At 44.9% G+C, this 20,119-nt stretch overlaps 1 protein-coding gene across 2 annotated transcripts; it reads left to right on the top strand.

The window, feature by feature from the left end:
* Positions 1–463: 463 nt before the first annotated feature.
* Positions 464–19,913, top strand: LOC115122759 (uncharacterized). Of its 2 annotated transcripts, XM_029652007.2 has the most exons (3): positions 1,065–2,096; positions 8,798–8,985; positions 17,365–19,913. In XM_029652007.2, exons 1-3 carry the CDS (start codon positions 1,512–1,514, stop codon positions 17,582–17,584), a joined length of 993 nt encoding a protein of 330 aa, XP_029507867.1. In that variant the 5' UTR covers positions 1,065–1,511; the 3' UTR covers positions 17,585–19,913. The 2 variants fall into 2 exon arrangements, 1 of the variants encoding a protein (XP_029507867.1); XR_010458860.1 differs by lacking the exon at positions 17,365–19,913 and having other exon boundaries at positions 464–2,075; positions 8,798–8,886.
* Positions 19,914–20,119: the final 206 nt, after the last annotated feature.

The raw sequence follows: 20,119 nt of genomic DNA on the forward strand, positions 1-20,119 counted from the left end.
GTGTGTTTTGGGGTCTACTATAAAAATGTGTATTTTTTAATATTTTAAAACACGTCAAACAGATATATATTTCCCAGGTAATTTTAATTTTATAGATAGACATTAAATTATGCTCCAGACTTCATCAGGAACATAATAACTCCCCTGCCTTGTTAATGTTTAGTGGGGATGGTAGTAAGGAGTTATGGAGTACTGTTGTAACGGGGTTGTAAAAGAGAGCATAGTGAGTTTTACATTCAGCAACAGAAAGTTTTATACCGGTATTCAAATCAGAATCTAAGAGCTAGCTAGGTGAGAAAGTTACGTTTGAGACTTGTTTGTCATGTGGTTTAACCATGCACGCATCCACTTCCTGTGAAAGAAAGACAGACTGACTTTTGAACTTCCACCCACCATGCAAACATGCAACTATACGATACTGACACACTTCCAAAAATTCGAAATACACACACACAGCAAGGACTTGCCTGACATACTGCAAAGGCAGAAATTCAGTTGCTCAGCAACGCCTCCACTCATGCGTGGTGTAACTGGTCACGTGGATAACCTTATCTGTATCGACACAATTAGTGTCTGCTCGAGATAAAAACAAATATTTAAAAATTCAGTTGGTTTGCAGTTGGTAGGTCGCAAGGCAGGCTACAGGATAGAGCATGAAACAGATAGACAGACTTTATGAGCGCAGTAGTAGTATTGCTTGAAGCGATGTTAGGGAATAATACTGGTATTTTCTCTAAACTATAGAGCGACAGTAGGAGTGAACGTTGTTTACAACAGTAAGAGTGAACATTATAACAGTATGGTCCTTTAACTAACTGAGCCCCCCCCTCCCCCCTTTTAGGTTATTCAATATGTAACTTCCTTCAGTCCACGACGAGGCAGAGCTATCATTAGTAGGACTGGCCGGAGCTTCATATTACACCTGTATAGCACGGGGAAATATTGGACACCCTCCATGATGTTAGACACGCACGTCATACTGTGCTAAACAGAGAGAGGAGAGGGCTGATTAAATGCTGTGGCAAACATAACTTTTGTTGTTGATATTGGTCACGCATTGGTTTAAAATGACAGTTTATAAATGGTCTATATCTGCTTCCAAACATAGTTCAATATGCATAATTATGGCAAATACAACGCCGTAATGTAGCCTACATTACATGTTGATCTAGACTACACATAACATTAGGCTCCATGTCACCTATTGCAAAGATCCGGGAGTGCGCGACTACATATGGTATAATGTAGGTTACATGTATTGTTGTAACTTTAAGGTTTTTTCTCCTTACAAACGGGCTCGTTATTGGTGGAACAGTGAATGTCCTCATTGGTTGTCTCACTCTAATCAGCAGAGCGAGATGAGGACAGCGTGTTGATAGCGATCAACCTGCTATTAATGTCTACGCTATTCTTGTAAACATTTAGTAGCTTCCTCGTCTAATGTTAATTGCTATTTGAATTTATCCGCTTTATAGACCCAGCCTTTGTGTGTAGTTTTTGCGACGGGAACCATGTTTTTGTGTCGCGGAGCGAGGCTCTCGGCGACGGCTTTGGAGCTGGGTTTAAACTCCACGACCAGGGCAGCGGCGCAACTTAAAACAAACAGACCAGCTGACGTTACCTGGCCGTTGCGTAACAGCAACACATTCAATTGCTCCAGATCGTTTTGTGGATATGTCCGTGGTGGTGGTCGGGATATTTCTGCACTTTCGCCTGATGGAACGCGAGAAAAGAGGGAGAAGGACATGTTTTCCATCAAAAACTGGGACTCGGTTCGTTTCATAATCACGCATCGGGAACAATTACCTCGAGGAACCCTGTTCGCTTTTAATTTCTCCAACAAAATTATTTTCAGCCCTACATATTGTAACACTAGCTTACCGCTACATCGGACGAATGGAGGCCAAAACAGACAGAAACGACATATAGCTGGACTTGAAACGGTTTTGTTTACGTCTGGCGCGGAGGTCTGCAAGCATCGCTTCTGTCCCACGTCGACTGTGCAAATGAGGGATCTGTCCTCTGTTGCTGCCGCGCCGAAAGGCCTGGAAGACTCCGCCGCTGTTCTCAAAGGGGTAAATGTTCAACTTTCAATGGTATTTGTTTAACCTCCCTGTCACCGAATTTAACCATGTTTGACCAGCAATCATGCCCCACTTAGCTACACCAAACAATACGACCCTGAACCCGCGCAGGGTTTCGTGTCGAGTCAACAGTTGCTGGTTCTCTGCCTGTTGTTTTGAGACATGACACAGTAATTACATTTCTAAAAGAATTGAAATACTAGTTTATTATAAGTAATTGTCCTACTCCACATTATAACGTCAGTCGTGTACATTGCAGCTATGTTATGCAAGTAGCATGACGCGGACACAGCTCTCTGCTGTGAATAGGCCTAATGCTGTCCCTGTGGGGGTGTACTTTATAGCCAGGTATGGGTAGCTTGGTGTACAAAAGGCTCTATGTAACTATCAGGAAACTTAAAACTACTCTGGATGTTGTATAACTTGTTATTAATCTTCATTCCACAGTACCGCACTGTCCTGCTTCTATTTACCTTGTCCAATGTTCTGGTCAGAGAGAAATTCAGAGCGTTTCTCTCTCGGGGGGTTTCAGAGCGTTTCTCTCTCGGGGGGGTTCAGAGCGTTCCTCTCTCGGGGGTTTCAGAGCGTTTCTCTCTCGGGGGGTTTCAGAGCGTTTCTCTCTCGGGGGTTCAGAGCGTTTCTCTCTCGGGGGTTCAGAGCGTTCCTCTCTCGGGGGTTTCAGAGCGTTTCTCTCTCGGGGGTTCAGAGCGTTTCTCTCGGGGGGTTCAGAGCGTTCCTCTCTCGGGGGTTTCAGAGCGTTTCTCTCTCGGGGTTCAGGGTTTCTCTCTCGGGGGTTCAGAGCGCGGGGGGGTTCCTCTCTCGGGGGTTCAGAGCGTTCCTCTCTCGGGGGTTCAGAGCGTTTCTCTCTCGGGGGGTTCAGAGCGTTCCTCTCTCGGGGGGGTTCAGAGCGTTCCTCTCTCGGGGGGTTCAGAGCGTTTCTCTCTCGGGGGTTCAGAGCGTTCCTCTCTCGGGGGGTTCAGAGCGTTTCTCTCTCGGGGGTTCAGAGCGTTTCTCTCGGGGGTTCAGAGCGTTCCTCTCTCGGGGGTTTCAGAGCGTTTCTCTTCTCGGGGGGTTCAGAGCCACACTGGACGCTCTGGCGGAGGAGTTGGGTTGATCTGACCTCAAAACGGCAGTCAAACACCCAAGCTAACTAGCTAGAGTTAACTAGCTACTTTCAGACACACATGAGAGAACAACCCTCTGACCATTTTACTCGCCCTAGTAGAGCTGGTTATGCTGTTTTCATGTTACCCAGAGAGTTGGTGACTCTAACTGCTGCTGGCAACAATTTAAGTACGTTTTTTTGGGGGGGGCGATGTTTGTTGACACCGGACATATTAAACGAGCGTTTAATAGTAGATAGCCTGAGCGAATTTACGAACGCACCCATAGGCTACCGCTTCAGTCAAGCTCTACTCGTCTGAGCCTGTAATAAATAAATTGAGGATGAGATGCACTTGGGAAAAATCGAGTATATTCTTATTTTAATAAATCGTAGTCATTTCCCCTTTCCTCCATAACCCGGGTTGTTCTGAAAACAGCAGGAACCTTGAGACAAGGTACTGAGTCATCATTATAAAGGAAAAGCTGCCTGTGAACAGATGGGAATAGACACACTGTTCTGTTAATGCTGTGAGGTCCATGGTAAAGACTTGTTTTTTAGCTGGAAGACCCTGCCAAGTATAGGCCTGATTTTCATGATTTCTAACACATCTAACACAGCAACATTCTGCTTGAAGGTCATGACCTAAGAGGGCTTAACTAATGCTGGCATGTTTGTCCTCGGCCCTCTCATTCAAAGTAGCAGATGTGCTAGTGAGGGTGGCGGGCTGGGCCGGGTCAGGGTGGTGCTGTGTGTTTGTCTGCCGTCTGCATCCTCTCAAAAGCTCTTATCACACACACACACACACACACACACACACACACACACACACACACACACAGTCCCTCTGTTCTTGTCGCCTCCCTGGCAATACTCCCTATACCACTCACTCACATGACCTTCCCACGGCTGCTCTCTGCCTGCTCTGCTCTGTTCCTCTCTGGCTTTCCAAGCCAGTCCGTGTCTGTCCTGCTCTCTGCCTGCTCTGCTCTGTTCCTCTCTGGCTTTCCAAGCCAGTCCGTGTCTGTCCTTCTCTCCGCCTCTTTGGCCTTTTGTCTATTGTTGGAGAGGCTTGTGGTGCGTCACTGCACTAGCCTGGTCTGACCCCGTGTTGTTTGGGTCAAATAGAAAAACAACAACAGGAGGGAAAGGGACTGAGCCATGTGGCTATTTTAGTTGCTCAGTTGAAACCTGCTTAGAGGACATTTTAGCAGGGAGATTCGGATGAGCGATTTGTTAAAAATAAATGTTTTCTATAATAACAGTGCGGGTGAAGCGGGGGCTGTGCCTTCTATAATAACAGTGCGGGTGAAGCGGGGGCTGTGCCTTCTATAATAACAGTGCGGGTGAAGCGGGCTGTGCCTTCTATAATAACAGTGCGGGTGAAGCGGGGGCTGTGCCTTCTATAATAACAGTGCGGGTGAAGCGGGGGCTGTGCCTAGTTATTTCCTGCTCTGCTGTGGCAGCCGCTTCTAGGTTTCTATTGGTCATATAACATTACCTATCGTCTATTGGAGTCCGTTGCAGTATGACTTCTCCAGAGTCTTCTATTATAATGCTGTGTTATTTACTGTAGCCTGAAGAGCAGCTAATCCATGTACTACTTCCCATGTGCATGTTGCCCTGCGTGCCGAGACACTTAGGCTACGTACAGCGCATTCAGAAACTATTCAGACCCCTTGACTTTTTCCACAGTTTATTACGTTACAGCCTGATTCTAAAATGTATTACAATTGCCCCCCCCCCCCCACCCAAATCTACACACCCCATAATGACTAAGCAAAAACAGATTTTTTTACAACAAAAAAATGCAAATTTGTAAAAAATATTTTTTTTAAATGTAAGAGGCACCTCTGGGGTTTGTAGTATATGGCCAATATACCACGGCTAAGGGCTGTGTCCAGGCACTACGTGATGTCGTCCTTGAGAACAGCCCTTAGCCGTGGTATACAGTGCATTTGTAAAGTATTCAGACCCCTTGACCCCTTCAACATTCTGTCACGTTAGAGCCTTATTCTGGACTACACACAATACTCCATAATGACAAAGCAAAAACAGGTTTTTAGACATTTTTTGCAAATGTATAAAAAATCAACTTAAATATCACAATTTACATAAGTATTCAGACCCTTTACTCAGTACTTTGTGAAGCACCTTTGGCAGCGATTACAGCCTTGAGTCTTCTTAGGTATGACACTACAAGCTTGGCACACCTGTATTTGGGGAGTTTCTCCCATTCTTCTCTGCAAATCCTCTCAAGCTCTGTCAGGTTGGATGGAAAGTGTTGCTGCCAAGCTATTTTCAGATCTCTCCAGAGTAGAGGTCGACCGTTTAATCGGAATGGCCGATTTAATTAGGGCCGATTTCAAGTTTTCATAACAATCGGTAATCTGCATTTTTGGAGACCGATTGTTGCTGATTTAAAAAAAATATAGATATTTTTTTTAACTTTTATTTTACTAGGCAAGTCAGTTAAGAACACATTCTTATTTTCAATTAGGGCCTACTGGGGAACAGTGGGTTAACTACCTTGTTCAGGGGCAGAACGACAGATTTGTACCTTGTCAGCTCGGTGATTCGATCTTGCAACCTTCCGGTTACTCGTCCAACGCTCTAACCACCTGCCTTACATTGCACTCCACGAGGAGCCTGCATAGCAGGCTGACTACCTGTTACGCGAGTGCAGCAAGGAGCCACGGTAAGGTGCTAGCTAGCATTAAACTCATCTTATAAAAAACAATCAATCTTAACATAATCACTAGTTAACTACACATGGTTGATATTACTAGTTTATCTAGTGTGTCCTGAATTGCATATAATCGATGCGGTGCCTGTTAATTTATCATCGAATCACAGCCTACTTCAACAAACAGATGATGATTTAACAAGCGCATTAGTGAAAAAAGCACTGTCGTTACACCAATGTACCTAACCATAAACATCAATGCCTTTCTTTAAAATCAATACACAAATATATATTTTTAAACCTGCATATTTAGTTAATATTGCCTGCTAACATGACTTTCTTTTAACTGGGGAAATTGTCACTTCTCTTGCGTTCTGTGCAAGCAGAGTCAGGGTATATGCAGCAGTTTGGGGCGCCTGGCTCGTTGCAAACTGAAGACCATTTCTTCCTAACAAAGACAGTAATTAATTTGCCAGAATTGTACATAATTATGACAGAACATTGAAGGTTGTGCAATGTAACAGCAATATTTAGACTTATGGATGCCACCCGTTAGATAAAATACGGAACGGTTCCGTATTTCACTGAAAGAATAAACGTTTTGTTTTCGAAATGATAGTTTCCGGATTTGACCATATTAATGACCTAAGGCTTGTATTTCTATGTGTTTATTATAATTAAGTCTATGATTTGATAGAGCAGTCTGCTTTGATAGAGCATGCTTCGAGGGTGGCTGTTGTCAATGTGTTCCTGGTTCGAGCCCAGGTAGGGGCGAGGAGAGGGACGGAAGCTATACTGTTACACTGGCAATACTAAAGTGCCTATAAGAACAACCAATAGTCAAAGGTATATGAAATACAAATGGTATAGAAGGAAATAGTCCTATAATTCCTATAATAACTACAACCTAAAACTTCTTACCTGGGAATATTGAAGACTCATGTTAAAAGGAACCACCAGCTTTCATATGTTCTCATGTTCTGAGCAAGGAACTGAAACGTTAGCTTTCTTACATGGCACATATTGCACTTTGTTTTTGCATTATTTAAACCAAATTCAACATGTTTCATTATTTATTTGAGGCTAAATTGATTTTATTGATGTATTATATTAAGTTAAAATAAGGGTTCATTCAGTATTGTTGTAATTGTCATTATTACAAATAAATAAATAAAAATCGGCCTATTAATCGGTATCGGCTTTTTTTGGGTCCTCCAATACTCTGTATCGGCGTTGAAAAATCATAATCGGTCGACCTCTACTCCAGAGATGTTCAAGTCCGGGCTCTGGCTGGGCCACTCAAGGACATTAAGAGACTTTTCCAGAAGCCACGCCTGCATTGTCTTGGCTGTGTGCTTAGGGTCATTGTCCTGTTGGAAGGTGAATCTTCGCACCAGTCTGAGGTCCTGAGTGCTCTGGAGCAGGTTTTCATCAAGGATCTCTCTGTACTTTGCTCTGTTCATCTTTGCCTCGATCCTGACTAGTCTCCCAGTCTCTGCTGCTGAAATACATCCCCACAGCATGATCCTGCCACCACCATGCTTCACCATAGGGAGGTGCCAGGTTTCCTCCAGACTTGACATTCAGGCCAAATAATTCAATCTTGTTTCTCATGTCTTTAGGTGCCTTTTGACTCGAAGCAGGTTGTCACGTGCCTTTTACTGAAGAGTGGCTTCCGTCTGGCCACTCTACCATAAAGGCCTGATTGGTGGAATGCTACCAAGATGATTGTCCTTCTGGAATGTTCTCCCTTCTCCACAGAGGAACTCTGGAGCTCTGTCAGAGTGACCATCGGGTTCTTGGTCACCTCCCTGACCAAGGCCCTTCTCCCCCGATTGCTCAGTTTAGCAGAGTCTTGGGGGTTCCAATTTCTTCCATTTTAAGAATGATGGAGGCCACTGTGTTCTTAGGGACATTCCTGAGCCCGGACTTGAACCTGATCAAACATCTCTGGAGAGACCTGAAAATAGCTGTGCAGCGACACTTCCAATCCCATCCAGAGCTTGAGAAGAATGGGAGGAACTCCCCAAATACAGGTGTGCCAAGCGTGTAGCGTCATACCCAAGAAGACTCAATGCTGCCAAAGGTGCTTCAACAAAACACTGATAAAGGGTCTGAATACTTATGTGATATTTCATTTTTTAATTTAAAAATAAATAAATTTGCAAATGGGGTTGTGTGTGTATTTTGATTAGGAGAAGAGCAAAAAGAACATGTTTTACATTAAGGCTGTAACGTAACAAAATGTGGAAAAGTCAAGGGGTCTGAATTCTTTCTGAATGCACCGTACGTTTGACTGATACCTGCTTCTGTTTGTTTTCTGCTGACTCATCGGCTGTGGCTGACACATCGTAGTCCGTTTTCTGCTGACTCATCGGCTGACGCATCGTAGTCCGTTTTCTGCTGACTCATCGGCTGTGGCTGACGCATCGTAGTCCGTTTTCTGCTGACTCATCGGCTGTGGCTGACACATCGTAGTCCGTTTTCTGCTGACTCATCGGCTGTGGCTGACGCATCGTAGTCCGTTTTCTGCTGACTCATCGGCTGTGGCTGACACATCGTAGTCCGTTTTCTGCTGACTCATCGGCTGTGGCTCAGTCCGTTTTCTGCTGACTCATCGGCTGTGGCTGACACATCGTAGTCCGTTTTCTGCTGACTCATCGGCTGTGGCTGACACATCGTAGTCCGTTTTCTGCTGACTCATCGGCTGTGGCTGACGCATCGTAGTCCGTTTTCTAAATGTTCATTGAGTCTCAACGAATAGAAAGACTGTATGAAAAACGTTCTCACTATTTGATATGTGGAACCAGTGTTGATATTCCGTGACCAGGGCACACTTTAAAAAGAGTCAATCTCAATGTGACGTTCCCCAGTTTTTAATTAAAGGATACATTTTTTTTAAATCACTCTCTCTGACCCGACCAGGACCAGACTTCAAAGGAAGCCTCAGCCAAGGTCCCTGAGGAGCCCAAGGTACCAGAGCCCGAAGAGGACAAACCCAGCAAGGCCCAGCAGCTGAAGAAGGTGTTTAAGGAGTACGGAGCAGTGGGCGTCTCCTTCCACGTATGCATCTCCCTCATGTCTCTGGGAATGTTCTACCTGGCTGTGTCTAGGTAATGTCCTTCCACGTATGTATCTCCCTCATGTCTCTGGGAATGTTCTACCTGGCTGTGTCTAGGTAATGTCCTTCCACGTATGTATCTCCCTCATGTCTCTGGGAATGTTCTACCTGGCTGTGTCTAGGTAATGTCCTTCCACGTATGCATCTCCCTCATGTCTCTGGGAATGTTCTACCTGGCTGTGTCTAGGTAATGTCCTTCCACGTATGTATCTCCCTCATGTCTCTGGGAATGTTCTACCTGGCTGTGTCTAGGTAATGTATGAAGCAAGACTTCAACATGATTTGTTACATGTAAAAACATCGTCACGGCTCTGTTGATCCCAAACTGGTTCAGGCCAGTTTACATAAGTTCTATAGCACTTTAAGCACACTGCATTGTCATTTCACATGCCATTGGATATAGAGAGAAGGCCTACTGATGGTGTAATGACTATAGAGAGAAGGCCTACTGATGGTGTAATGACTATAGAGAGAAGGCCTACTGATGGTGTAATGACTATAGAGAGAAGGCCTTCTACTGATGGTGTAATGACTATAGAGAGAAGGCCTACTGATGGTGTAATGACTATAGAGAGAAGGCCTACTGATGGTGTAATGACTATAGAGAGAAGGCCTACTGATGGTGTAATGACTATAGAGAGAAGGCCTACTGATGGTGTAATGACTATAGAGAGAAGGCCTACTGATGGTGTAATGACTATAGAGAGAAGGCCTTCTACTGATGGTGTAATGACTATAGAGAGAAGGCCTTCTACTGATGGTGTAATGACTATAGAGAGAAGGCCTACTGATGGTGTAATGACTATAGAGAGAAGGCCTTCTACTGATGGTGTAATGACTATAGAGAGAAGGCCTACTGATGGTGTAATGACTATAGAGAGAAGGCCGCCTACTGACGGTGTAATGACTATAGAGAGAAGGCCGCCTACTGACGGTGTAATGACTATAGAGAGAAGGCCGCCTACTGACGGTGTAATGACTATAGAGAGAAGGCCGCCTACTGACGGTGTAATGACTATAGAGAGAAGGCCTACTACTGATGGTGTAATGACTATAGAGAGAAGGCCTGCTGATGGTGTAATGACCATAGAGAGAAGGCCTTCTACTGATGGTGTAATGACTATAGAGAGAAGGCCTTCTGACGGTGTAATGACTAGAGAAGGCCTACTGATGGGGCAATGACTATAGAGAGAAGGCCTTCTACTGACGGTGTAATGACTATAGCGAGAAGGCCTTCTACTGACGGTGTAATGACTATATAGAGAAGGCCTTCTGACGGTGTAATGACTATAGAGAGAAGGCCTACTACTGACGGTGTAATGACTATAGAGAGGTCTTCTACTGATGGTGTAATGACTATAGAGAGAAGGCCTTCTACTGATGGTGTAATGACTATAGAGAGAAGACCTTCTACTGATGGTGTATTGACTATAGAGAGAAGGCCGCCTACTGATGGTGTAATGACTATAGAGAGAAGGCCGCCTACTGATGGTGTAATGACTATGGAGAGAAGGCCTACTGACGGTGTAATGACTATGGAGAGAAGGCCGCCTACTGACGGTGTAATGACTATAGAGAGAAGGCCGCCTACTGACGGTGTTATGACTATAGGGAGAAGGCCTTCTACTGACGGTGTAATGACTATAGAGAGAAGGCCTTCTACTGACGGTGTAATGACTATAGAGAGAAGGCCTACTGATGGTGTAATGACTATAGAGAGAAGGCCTCCTACTGACGGTGTAATGACTATAGAGAGAAGGCCTACTGATGGTGTAATGACTATAGAGAGAATGCCTACTGATGGTGTAATGACTATAGAGAGAAGGCCTTCTACTGACGGTGTAATGACTATAGAGAGAAAGCCTTCTACTGACTGTGCAATGACTATAGAGAGAAGGCCTACTGATGGTGTAATGACTATAGAGAGAAGGCCTTCTACTGATGGTGTAATGACTATAGAGAGAAGGCCTTCTACTGATGGTGTAATGACTATAGAGAGAAGGCCTTCTACTGATGGTGTAATGACTATAGAGAGAAGGCCTTCTACTGATGGTGTAATGACTATAGAGAGAAGGCCTTCTACTGACGGTGTAATGACTATAGAGAGAAGGCCTACTGATGGTGTAATGACTATAGAGAGAAGGCCTTCTACTGATGGTGTAATGACTATGGAAAGAAGGCCTACTGATGGTGTAATGACTATGGAGAGAAGGCCTACTGATGGGGTAATGACTATAGAGAGAAGGCCTTCTACTGACGGTGTAATGACTATAGAGAGAAGGCCGCCTACTGACGGTGTTATGACTATAGAGAGAAGGCCGCCTACTGACGGTGTAATGACTATAGAGAGAAGGCCTACTACTGATGGTGTAATGACTATAGAGAGAAGGCCTGCTGATGGTGTAATGACCATAGAGAGAAGGCCTTCTACTGATGGTGTAATGACTATAGAGAGAAGGCCTTCTGACGGTGTAATGACTAGAGAAGGCCTACTGATGGGGCAATGACTATAGAGAGAAGGCCTTCTACTGATGGTGTAATGACTATAGCGAGAAGGCCTTCTACTGACGGTGTAATGACTATATAGAGAAGGCCTTCTGACGGTGTAATGACTATAGAGAGAAGGCCTACTACTGACGGTGTAATGACTATAGAGAGGTCTTCTACTGATGGTGTAATGACTATAGAGAGAAGGCCTTCTACTGATGGTGTAATGACTATAGAGAGAAGACCTTCTACTGATGGTGTAATGACTATAGAGAGAAGGCCTTCTACTGATGGTATAATGACTATAGAGAGAAGGCCGCCTACTGATGGTGTAATGACTATAGAGAGAAGGCCGCCTACTGATGGTGTAATGACTATGGAGAGAAGGCCTACTGACGGTGTAATGACTATGGAGAGAAGGCCGCCTACTGACGGTGTAATGACTATAGAGAGAAGGCCGCCTACTGACGGTGTTATGACTATAGGGAGAAGGCCTTCTACTGACGGTGTAATGACTATAGAGAGAAGGCCTTCTACTGACGGTGTAATGACTATAGAGAGAAGGCCTACTGATGGTGTAATGACTATAGAGAGAAGGCCTCCTACTGACGGTGTAATGACTATAGAGAGAAGGCCTACTGATGGTGTAATGACTATATAGAGAATGCCTACTGATGGTGTAATGACTATAGAGAGAAGGCCTTCTACTGATGGTGTAATGACTATAGAGAGAAGGCCTTCTACTGATGGTGTAATGACTATAGAGAGAAGGCCTTCTACTGATGGTGTAATGACTATAGAGAGAAGGCCTTCTACTGATGGTGTAATGACTATGGAAAGAAGGCCTACTGATGGTGTAATGACTATGGAGAGAAGGCCTACTGATGGTGTAATGACTATAGAGAGAAGGCCTTCTACTGACGGTGTAATGACTATAGAGAGAAAGCCTTCTACTGACTGTGCAATGACTATAGAGAGAAGGCCTACTGATGGTGTAATGACTATAGAGAGAAGGCCTTCTACTGATGGTGTAATGACTATAGAGAGAAGGCCTTCTACTGATGGTGTAATGACTATAGAGAGAAGGCCTTCTACTGATGGTGTAATGACTATAGAGAGAAGGCCTTCTACTGATGGTGTAATGACTATAGAGAGAAGGCCTTCTACTGACGGTGTAATGACTATAGAGAGAAGGCCTACTGATGGTGTAATGACTATAGAGAGAAGGCCTTCTACTGATGGTGTAATGACTATGGAAAGAAGGCCTACTGATGGTGTAATGACTATGGAGAGAAGGCCTACTGATGGGGTAATGACTATAGAGAGAAGGCCTTCTACTGACGGTGTAATGACTATAGAGAGAAAGCCTTCTACTGACTGTGCAATGACTATAGAGCGAAGGCCTACTGATGGTGTAATGACTATAGAGAGAAGGCCTTCTACTGATGGTGTAATGACTATAGAGAGAAGGCCTTCTACTGATGGTGTAATGACTATAGAGAGAAGGCCTTCTACTGATGGTGTAATGACTATAGAGAGAAGGCCTTCTACTGATGGTGTAATGACTATAGAGAGAAGGCCTTCTACTGATGGTGTGATGACTATAGCGAGAAGGCCTTCTGACGGTGTAATGACTATAGAGAGAAGGCCTTCTACTGATGGTGTAATGACTATAGAGAGAAGGCCTTCTACTGACGGTGTAATGACTATAGAGAGAAAGCCGCCTACTGACGGTGTAATGACTATAGAGAGAAGGCCGCCTACTGACGGTGTAATGACTATAGAGATAAGGCCGCCTACTGACGGTGTAATGACTATAGAGAGAAGGCCGCCTACTGACGGTGTAATGACTATAGAGAGAAGGCCGCCTACTGACGGTGTAATGACTATAGAGAGAAGGCCGCCTACTGACGGTGTAATGACTATAGAGAGAAGGCCGCCTACTGACGGTGTAATGACTATAGAGAGAAGGCCCGCCTACTGACGGTGTAATGACTATAGAGAGAAGGCCTTCTACTGACGGTGTAATGACTATAGAGAGAAGACCTTCTACTGACGGTGTAATGACTATAGATAGAAGGCCTTCTACTGACGGTGTAATGACTATAGAGAGAAGGCCTACTACTGACGGTGTAATGACTATAGAGAGAAGGCCTTCTACTGACGGTGTAATGACTATAGAGAGAAGGCCTTCTGATGGTGTAATGACTATAGAGAGAAGGCCTTCTACTGATGGTGTAATGACTATAGAGAGAAGGCCTTCTACTGACGGTGTAATGACTATAGCGAGAAGGCCTTCTACTGACGGTGTAATGACTATAGCGAGAAGGCCTTCTGACGGTGTAATGACTATAGAGAGAAGGCCTTCTACTGACGGTGTAATGACTATAGCGAGAAGGCCTTCTACTGACGGTGTAATGACTATAGAGAGAAGGCCGCCTACTGATGGTGTAATGACTATAGAGAGAAGGCCGCCTACTGATGGTGTAATGACTATAGAGAGAAGGTCTTCTACTGATGGTGTAATGACTATAGAGAGAAGGCCTTCTACTGCTGGTGTAATGACTATAGAGAGAAGGCCTTCTACTGCTGGTGTAATGACTATAGAGAGAAGGCCGCCTACTGATGGTGTAATGACTATAGAGAGAAGGCCTTCTACTGATGGTGTAATGACTATAGAGAGAAGGCCGCCTACTGATGGTGTAATGACTATAGCGAGAAGGCCTTCTGACGGTGTAATGACTATAGAGAGAAGGCCTTCTACTGATGGTGTAATGACTATAGCGAGAAGGCCTTCTACTGACGGTGTATTGACTATAGAGGGAAGGCCGCCTACTGACGGTGTAATGACTATAGAGAGAAAGCCGCCTACTGACGGTGTAATGACTATAGAGAGAAGGCCGCCTACTGACGGTGTAATGACTATAGAGAGAAGGCCGCCTACTGACGGTGTAATGACTATAGAGAGAAGGCCGCCTACTGACGGTGTAATGACTATAGAGAGAAGGCCTTCTACTGACGGTGTAATGACTATAGAGAGAAGACCTTCTACTAACGGTGTAATGACTATAGAGAGAAGGCCTTCTACTGACGGTGTAATGACTATAGAGAGAAGGCCTTCTACTGACGGTGTAATGACTATAGCGAGAAGGCCGCCTACTGACGGTGCAATGACTATAGAGAGAAGGCCTACTGACGGTGCAATGACTATAGAGAGAAGGCCTTCTACTGACGGTGTAATGACTATAGAGAAGGCCTTCTACTGACGGTGTAATGACTATAGAGAGAAGGCCTTCTACTGACGGTGTAATGACTATAGCGAGAAGGCCTTCTACTGACGGTGTAATGACTATAGAGAGAAGGCCGCCTACTGATGGTGTAATGACTATAGAGAGAAGGCCGCCTACTGATGGTGTAATGACTATAGAGAGAAGGCCTTCTACTGATGGTGTAATGACTATAGAGAGAAGGCATTCTACTGATGGTGTAATGACTATAGAGAGAAGGCCTTCTACTGATGGTGTAATGACTATAGAGAGAAGGCCTTCTACTGCTGGTGTAATGACTATAGAGAGAAGGCCTTCTGACGGTGTAATGACTATAGAGAGAAGGCCGCGTACTGATGGTGTAATGACTATAGAGAGAAGGCCGCCTACTGATGGTGTAATGACTATAGAGAGAAGGCCGCCTACTGATGGTGTAAGACTATAGAGAGAAGGCCGCCTACTGATGGTGTAATGACTATAGAGAGAAGGCCTTCTACTGATGGTGTAATGACTATAGAGAGAAGGCCTTCTACTGCTGGTGTAATGACTATAGAGAGAAGGCCGCCTACTGATGGTGTAATGACTATAGAGAGAAGGCCGCCTACTGATGGTGTAATGACTATAGAGAGAAGGCCTTCTACTGATGGTGTAATGACTATAGAGAGAAGGCCGCCTACTGATGGTGTAATGACTATAGCGAGAAGGCCTTTCTGACGGTGTAATGACTATAGAGAGAAGGCCTTCTACTGATGGTGTAATGACTATAGCGAGAAGGCCTTCTACTGACGGTGTATTGACTACTGACGGTGTAATGACTATAGAGAGAAAGCCGCCTACTGACGGTGTAATGACTATAGAGAGAAGGCCGCCTACTGACGGTGTAATGACTATAGAGAGAAGGCCGCCTACTGACGGTGTAATGACTATAGAGAGAAGGCCGCCTACTGACGGTGTAATGACTATAGAGAGAAGGCCGCCTACTGACGGTGTAATGACTATAGAGAGAAGGCCGCCTACTGACGGTGTAATGACTATAGAGAGAAGGCCTTCTACTGACGGTGTAATGACTATAGAGAGAAGACCTTCTACTGACGGTGTAATGACTATAGAGAGAAGGCCTTCTACTGACGGTGTAATGACTAGAGAGAAGGCCTTCTACTGACGGTGTAATGACTATAGCGAGAAGGCCGCCTACTGACGGTGCAATGACTATAGAGAGAAGGCCTTCTACTGACGGTGTAATGACTATAGCGAGAAGGCCTTCTACTGACGGTGTAATGACTATATAGAGAAGGCCTTCTGACGGTGTAATGACTATAGAGAGAAGGCCTTCTACTGACGGTGTAATGACTATAGCGAGAATGCCTTCTACTGACGGTGTAATGACTATAGAGAGAAGGCCGCCTACTGATGGTGTAATGACTATAGAGAGAAGGCCACCTACTGATGGTGTAATGACTATAGAGAGAAGGCCGCCTACTGATGGTGTAATGACTATAGAGAGAAGGCCTTCTACTGATGGTGTAATGACTATAGAGAGAAGGCATTCTACTGATGGTGTAATGACTATAGAGAGAAGGCCTTCTACTGATGGTGTAATGACTATAGAGAGAAGGCCTTCTACTGATGGTGTAATGACTATATAGAGAAGGCCTTCTGACGGTGTAATGACTATAGAGAGAAGGCCTTCTGACGGTGTAATGACTATAGAAAGAAGGCCTTCTACTGATGGTGTAATGACTATAGAGAGAAAGCCTTCTACTGATGGTGTAATGACTATAGAGAGAAGGCCTTCTACTGATGGTGTAATGACTATAGAGAGAAGGCATTCTACTGATGGTGTAATGACTATAGAGAGAAGGCCTTCTACTAATGGTGTAATGACTATAGAGAGAAGGCCTTCTACTGATGGTGTGATGACTATAGAGAGAAGGCTTCTACTGATGGTGTGATGACTATAGAGAGAAGGTCTACTGATGGTGTAATGACTATAGAGAGAAGGCCTTCTGATGGTGTAATGACTATAGAGAGAAGGCCTTCTACTGATGGTGTATTGTAGGAAAATCCGTTGTTAGTTAGACTGTCTGTAGCCGTGGGCCCATGGCCCGGTTATGTGTCCTATCTCTGACTGCCTGCCGGTTCTCTGCTGGCTCTGTGCCAGCTGTGCCCAGTAGGCTGCATACCAGGAGGATTGAGCCTAGATTATCAACCAGCTCACAGATTTCCCCTGACAGCAGTAATATGGCCCTTGGACTCAACACCCTCCTGGCCAGCATGGCGCTCCAGTTCACTATCATCCCAGATAATCACCGTGGGGAGAGACATGCATTCTGAAACATCCTATAGTGCTGTGTTGGTACATTGCAGTGCACCATGTAGGGAATAGGAAGGCGTTTCACATGTCACCATGTTAAATGGAAGTGTATAGAGGCCTTCTAATGGGCTGAATAAATCGTTTTATGGATGTTTTTAATTTAATGACAGTTAACCGTTTTTTGTATAGCACTCTTCAATTAACAAAGTGCTTCACATCATAAAATAATGATGAAAATGAGATGATCCCTGTTGTACTTCTCTCCAATAACGTGTGTGTGTGTGTGTGTGTGTCCTCTCCACAGTGGGATTGACATGGCTGCCATCCTGTACAAGATAGGTTTCAGTGAATCTCTGCTTCAGTCCAGGTTGGCGGCGGGGACCAGTACATTTGTCTTGGCGTACGCCGTCCACAAGCTCTTCGCTCCTCTCCGAATCAGCATTACTCTGGTGTCGGTGCCTCTCCTCGTTCGGTACCTCAGAAAGACTGGCCTCTTCAAGACCCCCAACTCACCCACACCCTGATTGGCAGACACCACCATCTCACCCACACCCTGATTGGCAGACCTCACCCACACCCTGATTGGCAGACCTCACCCACAGCCTGATTGGCAGACCTCACCCACAGCCTGATTGGCAGACCTCACCCACAGCCTGATTGGCAGACACCACCACCTCACCCACAGCCTGATTGGCAGACACCACCACCTCACCTACAGCTTGATTGGCAGGCACCACCACCTCACCCACAGCCTGATTGGCAGACACCACCACCTCACCCACAGCCTGATTGGCAGGCACCACCACCTCACCCACAGCCTGATTGGCAGGCACCACCACCTCACCCACAGCCTGATTGGCAGGCACCACCACCTCACCCACAGCCTGATTGGCAGGCACCACCACCTCACCCACAGCCCGATTGGCAGGCACCACCACCTCACCCACAGCCCGATTGGCAGGCACCTCACCCACAGCCCGATTGGCAGGCACCTCACCCACAACCCGATTGGCAGGCACCTCACCCACAGCCCGATTGGCAGACCTCACCCACAGCCCGATTGGCAGGCACCACCACCTCTAACTTCCATAACCTTACAAATATTCCCTGTTTTTTCAGATATGGCTTTTGTAGGATTTCTAGAATCAGGAAGGATTAAGCTTTGAGTCCCTCGAACTTGGAATTCTGCCGGAGAACAAACAGGGAGTTTTTGTGATGTGTTTCTGAATTTGGAAACTCCTTGATGACCCACGAGGTCCACTTTTAACCCACCTATACATTTTTATTTTATATATGAAAGTTCAGTAGTTAGACCTCACGATGTCTGTTTCAAAGCTCTGCAGTTTCCGTTGGTTTGCTAAATCTTAGTTTTTGCTTAACAGAAGCCATGGTCCATGGTGATTTTGTTGACCCGTTAGTTCACAAAGAAATACGAGCCATGTCTTTCTGTGAATTATTGGAATAAAGAATGAATCCACTGTTCCAGGTTTATCAGTGATTTATAGTGACAGAAAGTTTCAGTTTTTAAATTCATCCGTTCTTGACCTACACTGAGTGGACAAAACATTAAGAACACTCTTTCCATGACAGACTGACCAGCTGTATCAAAGTGTAAACTATGACCTCTTATTGATGTCACTTGTTAACTCTACTTCAATCAGTGTAGATGAAGGAGAGGATGCAGGTTAAAGAAGGAATTTCTATTGAGTTTTTTGTCAATTGAGACATGTATTGTGTATGTGTGCCACTTAAAGGCTGAATGGGCAAGACAAAATGTTGAAGGGTCTTTGAACAGGGTATGGTAGTAGGTACCAGGCGTACCGGTTTGTGTCAAGAACTGCAATGCTGCTGGGTTTTTCACGCTCAACAGTTTCCCGTGTGTATCAAGAATGTTCCACCACCCAAAGGACATCCAGCCAACTTGATACAACTGTGGGAAGCATTGGAGTCAACATGGGCCAGCATCCCTGTGGAACGCTTTCGACACCCTGTAGAGTCCATGCCCAGACTAATTGAGGCTGTTCTGGTGGGGGGCAACTCAATATCAGGGAAGGTCTCCTTAATGTTTTGTACAGTGTGTTTATGCATTCTAAAAAAAGACAACCAAGGATGATCTGTCCCAGATTATATTGATTTACAATCATACTGAACCAGTTGGCACTGAACAAAGACCTCAGGGATGAAATGTAGACTAAATCCTCCCTTATTTAACAGAAGTTGAGAATGTTGTAAACGTTTTGAAAGGATGTTCTTTAGGATCAGGAATGTGCTGGTTACTGATGGAGGTTGGTCTCAGTCCGTCAGCATCTCTTGGTGCTGGGAAGGTTCTTCCGGGGGGGCGGTGATGTAGCTGATCACCACTACTAGTGGAGTAGCCATGTTCTCCTCTCTTCCTAGTGCCTGGTGAATGGATCAGCAGAAATATTCAGGTGTTAAATCTCTCCCACGTCATTTTGCCTGGAACCAAAACGGTGATCTTTTTTTTAACCTTTGTTTTCCATCACAGGTGGTAGAAAAGGAACGTAAGTTTGGATTCCAGGTGACCTTTTAATAATTAGTCAAGCAATCATCATTTGTGTCTAATGTAAGGACTTTTTATAGCCTGATTCCTGCTCTGTTAGTGCTGCGACTCCTACGGTCATTGTTGTTTGGTATGAGAATACCATAGGAGTTGGCAAGACAGTACAAACACATCAGGGACCAGGCTAAGTTCTCTATGATAAGCTCTGTATGAAGTAAGGACATGATGTTAGCATATCCATCCATACCATAGTTATGAATATGATAATTGTGTAAAATATATCTTTTTTGAATTGGAGTTGTATTTAATTATTAAAAAGGACTGCTATCCTCCTTCTGTGTACTTGTTGTTATTGGAGCACAGTGAATGTTTCACCATAAAACATTAACACTGAGTATGTAAAACATTAAGGACACCTGCAACGCTGCTGGGTTTTTAACACAACAGTTTCCTGTGTATATCAAGAATGTTCCACCACCCAAAGGACATCCAACATCCAGCCAACTTGACACAACTGTGTGAAGCATTGGAGTCAACA

This window comes from Oncorhynchus nerka, linkage group LG15 (assembly GCF_034236695.1).
Source record: "Oncorhynchus nerka isolate Pitt River linkage group LG15, Oner_Uvic_2.0, whole genome shotgun sequence".
Lineage (NCBI taxonomy): Eukaryota > Metazoa > Chordata > Actinopteri > Salmoniformes > Salmonidae > Oncorhynchus > Oncorhynchus nerka.

Coding starts and splice junctions, on each gene's coding strand:
- LOC115122759 (XM_029652007.2), top strand. CDS start 1,512: ATGTTTTTGTGTCGCGGAGCGAGGCTCTCGGCGACGGCTTTGGAGCTG. Junction 2,097..8,797: donor TAAATGTTCAACTTTCAATG/GTATTTGTTTAA, acceptor TGACCCGACCAG/GACCAGACTTCAAAGGAAGC. Junction 8,986..17,364: donor TTCTACCTGGCTGTGTCTAG/GTAATGTCCTTC, acceptor TCCTCTCCACAG/TGGGATTGACATGGCTGCCA.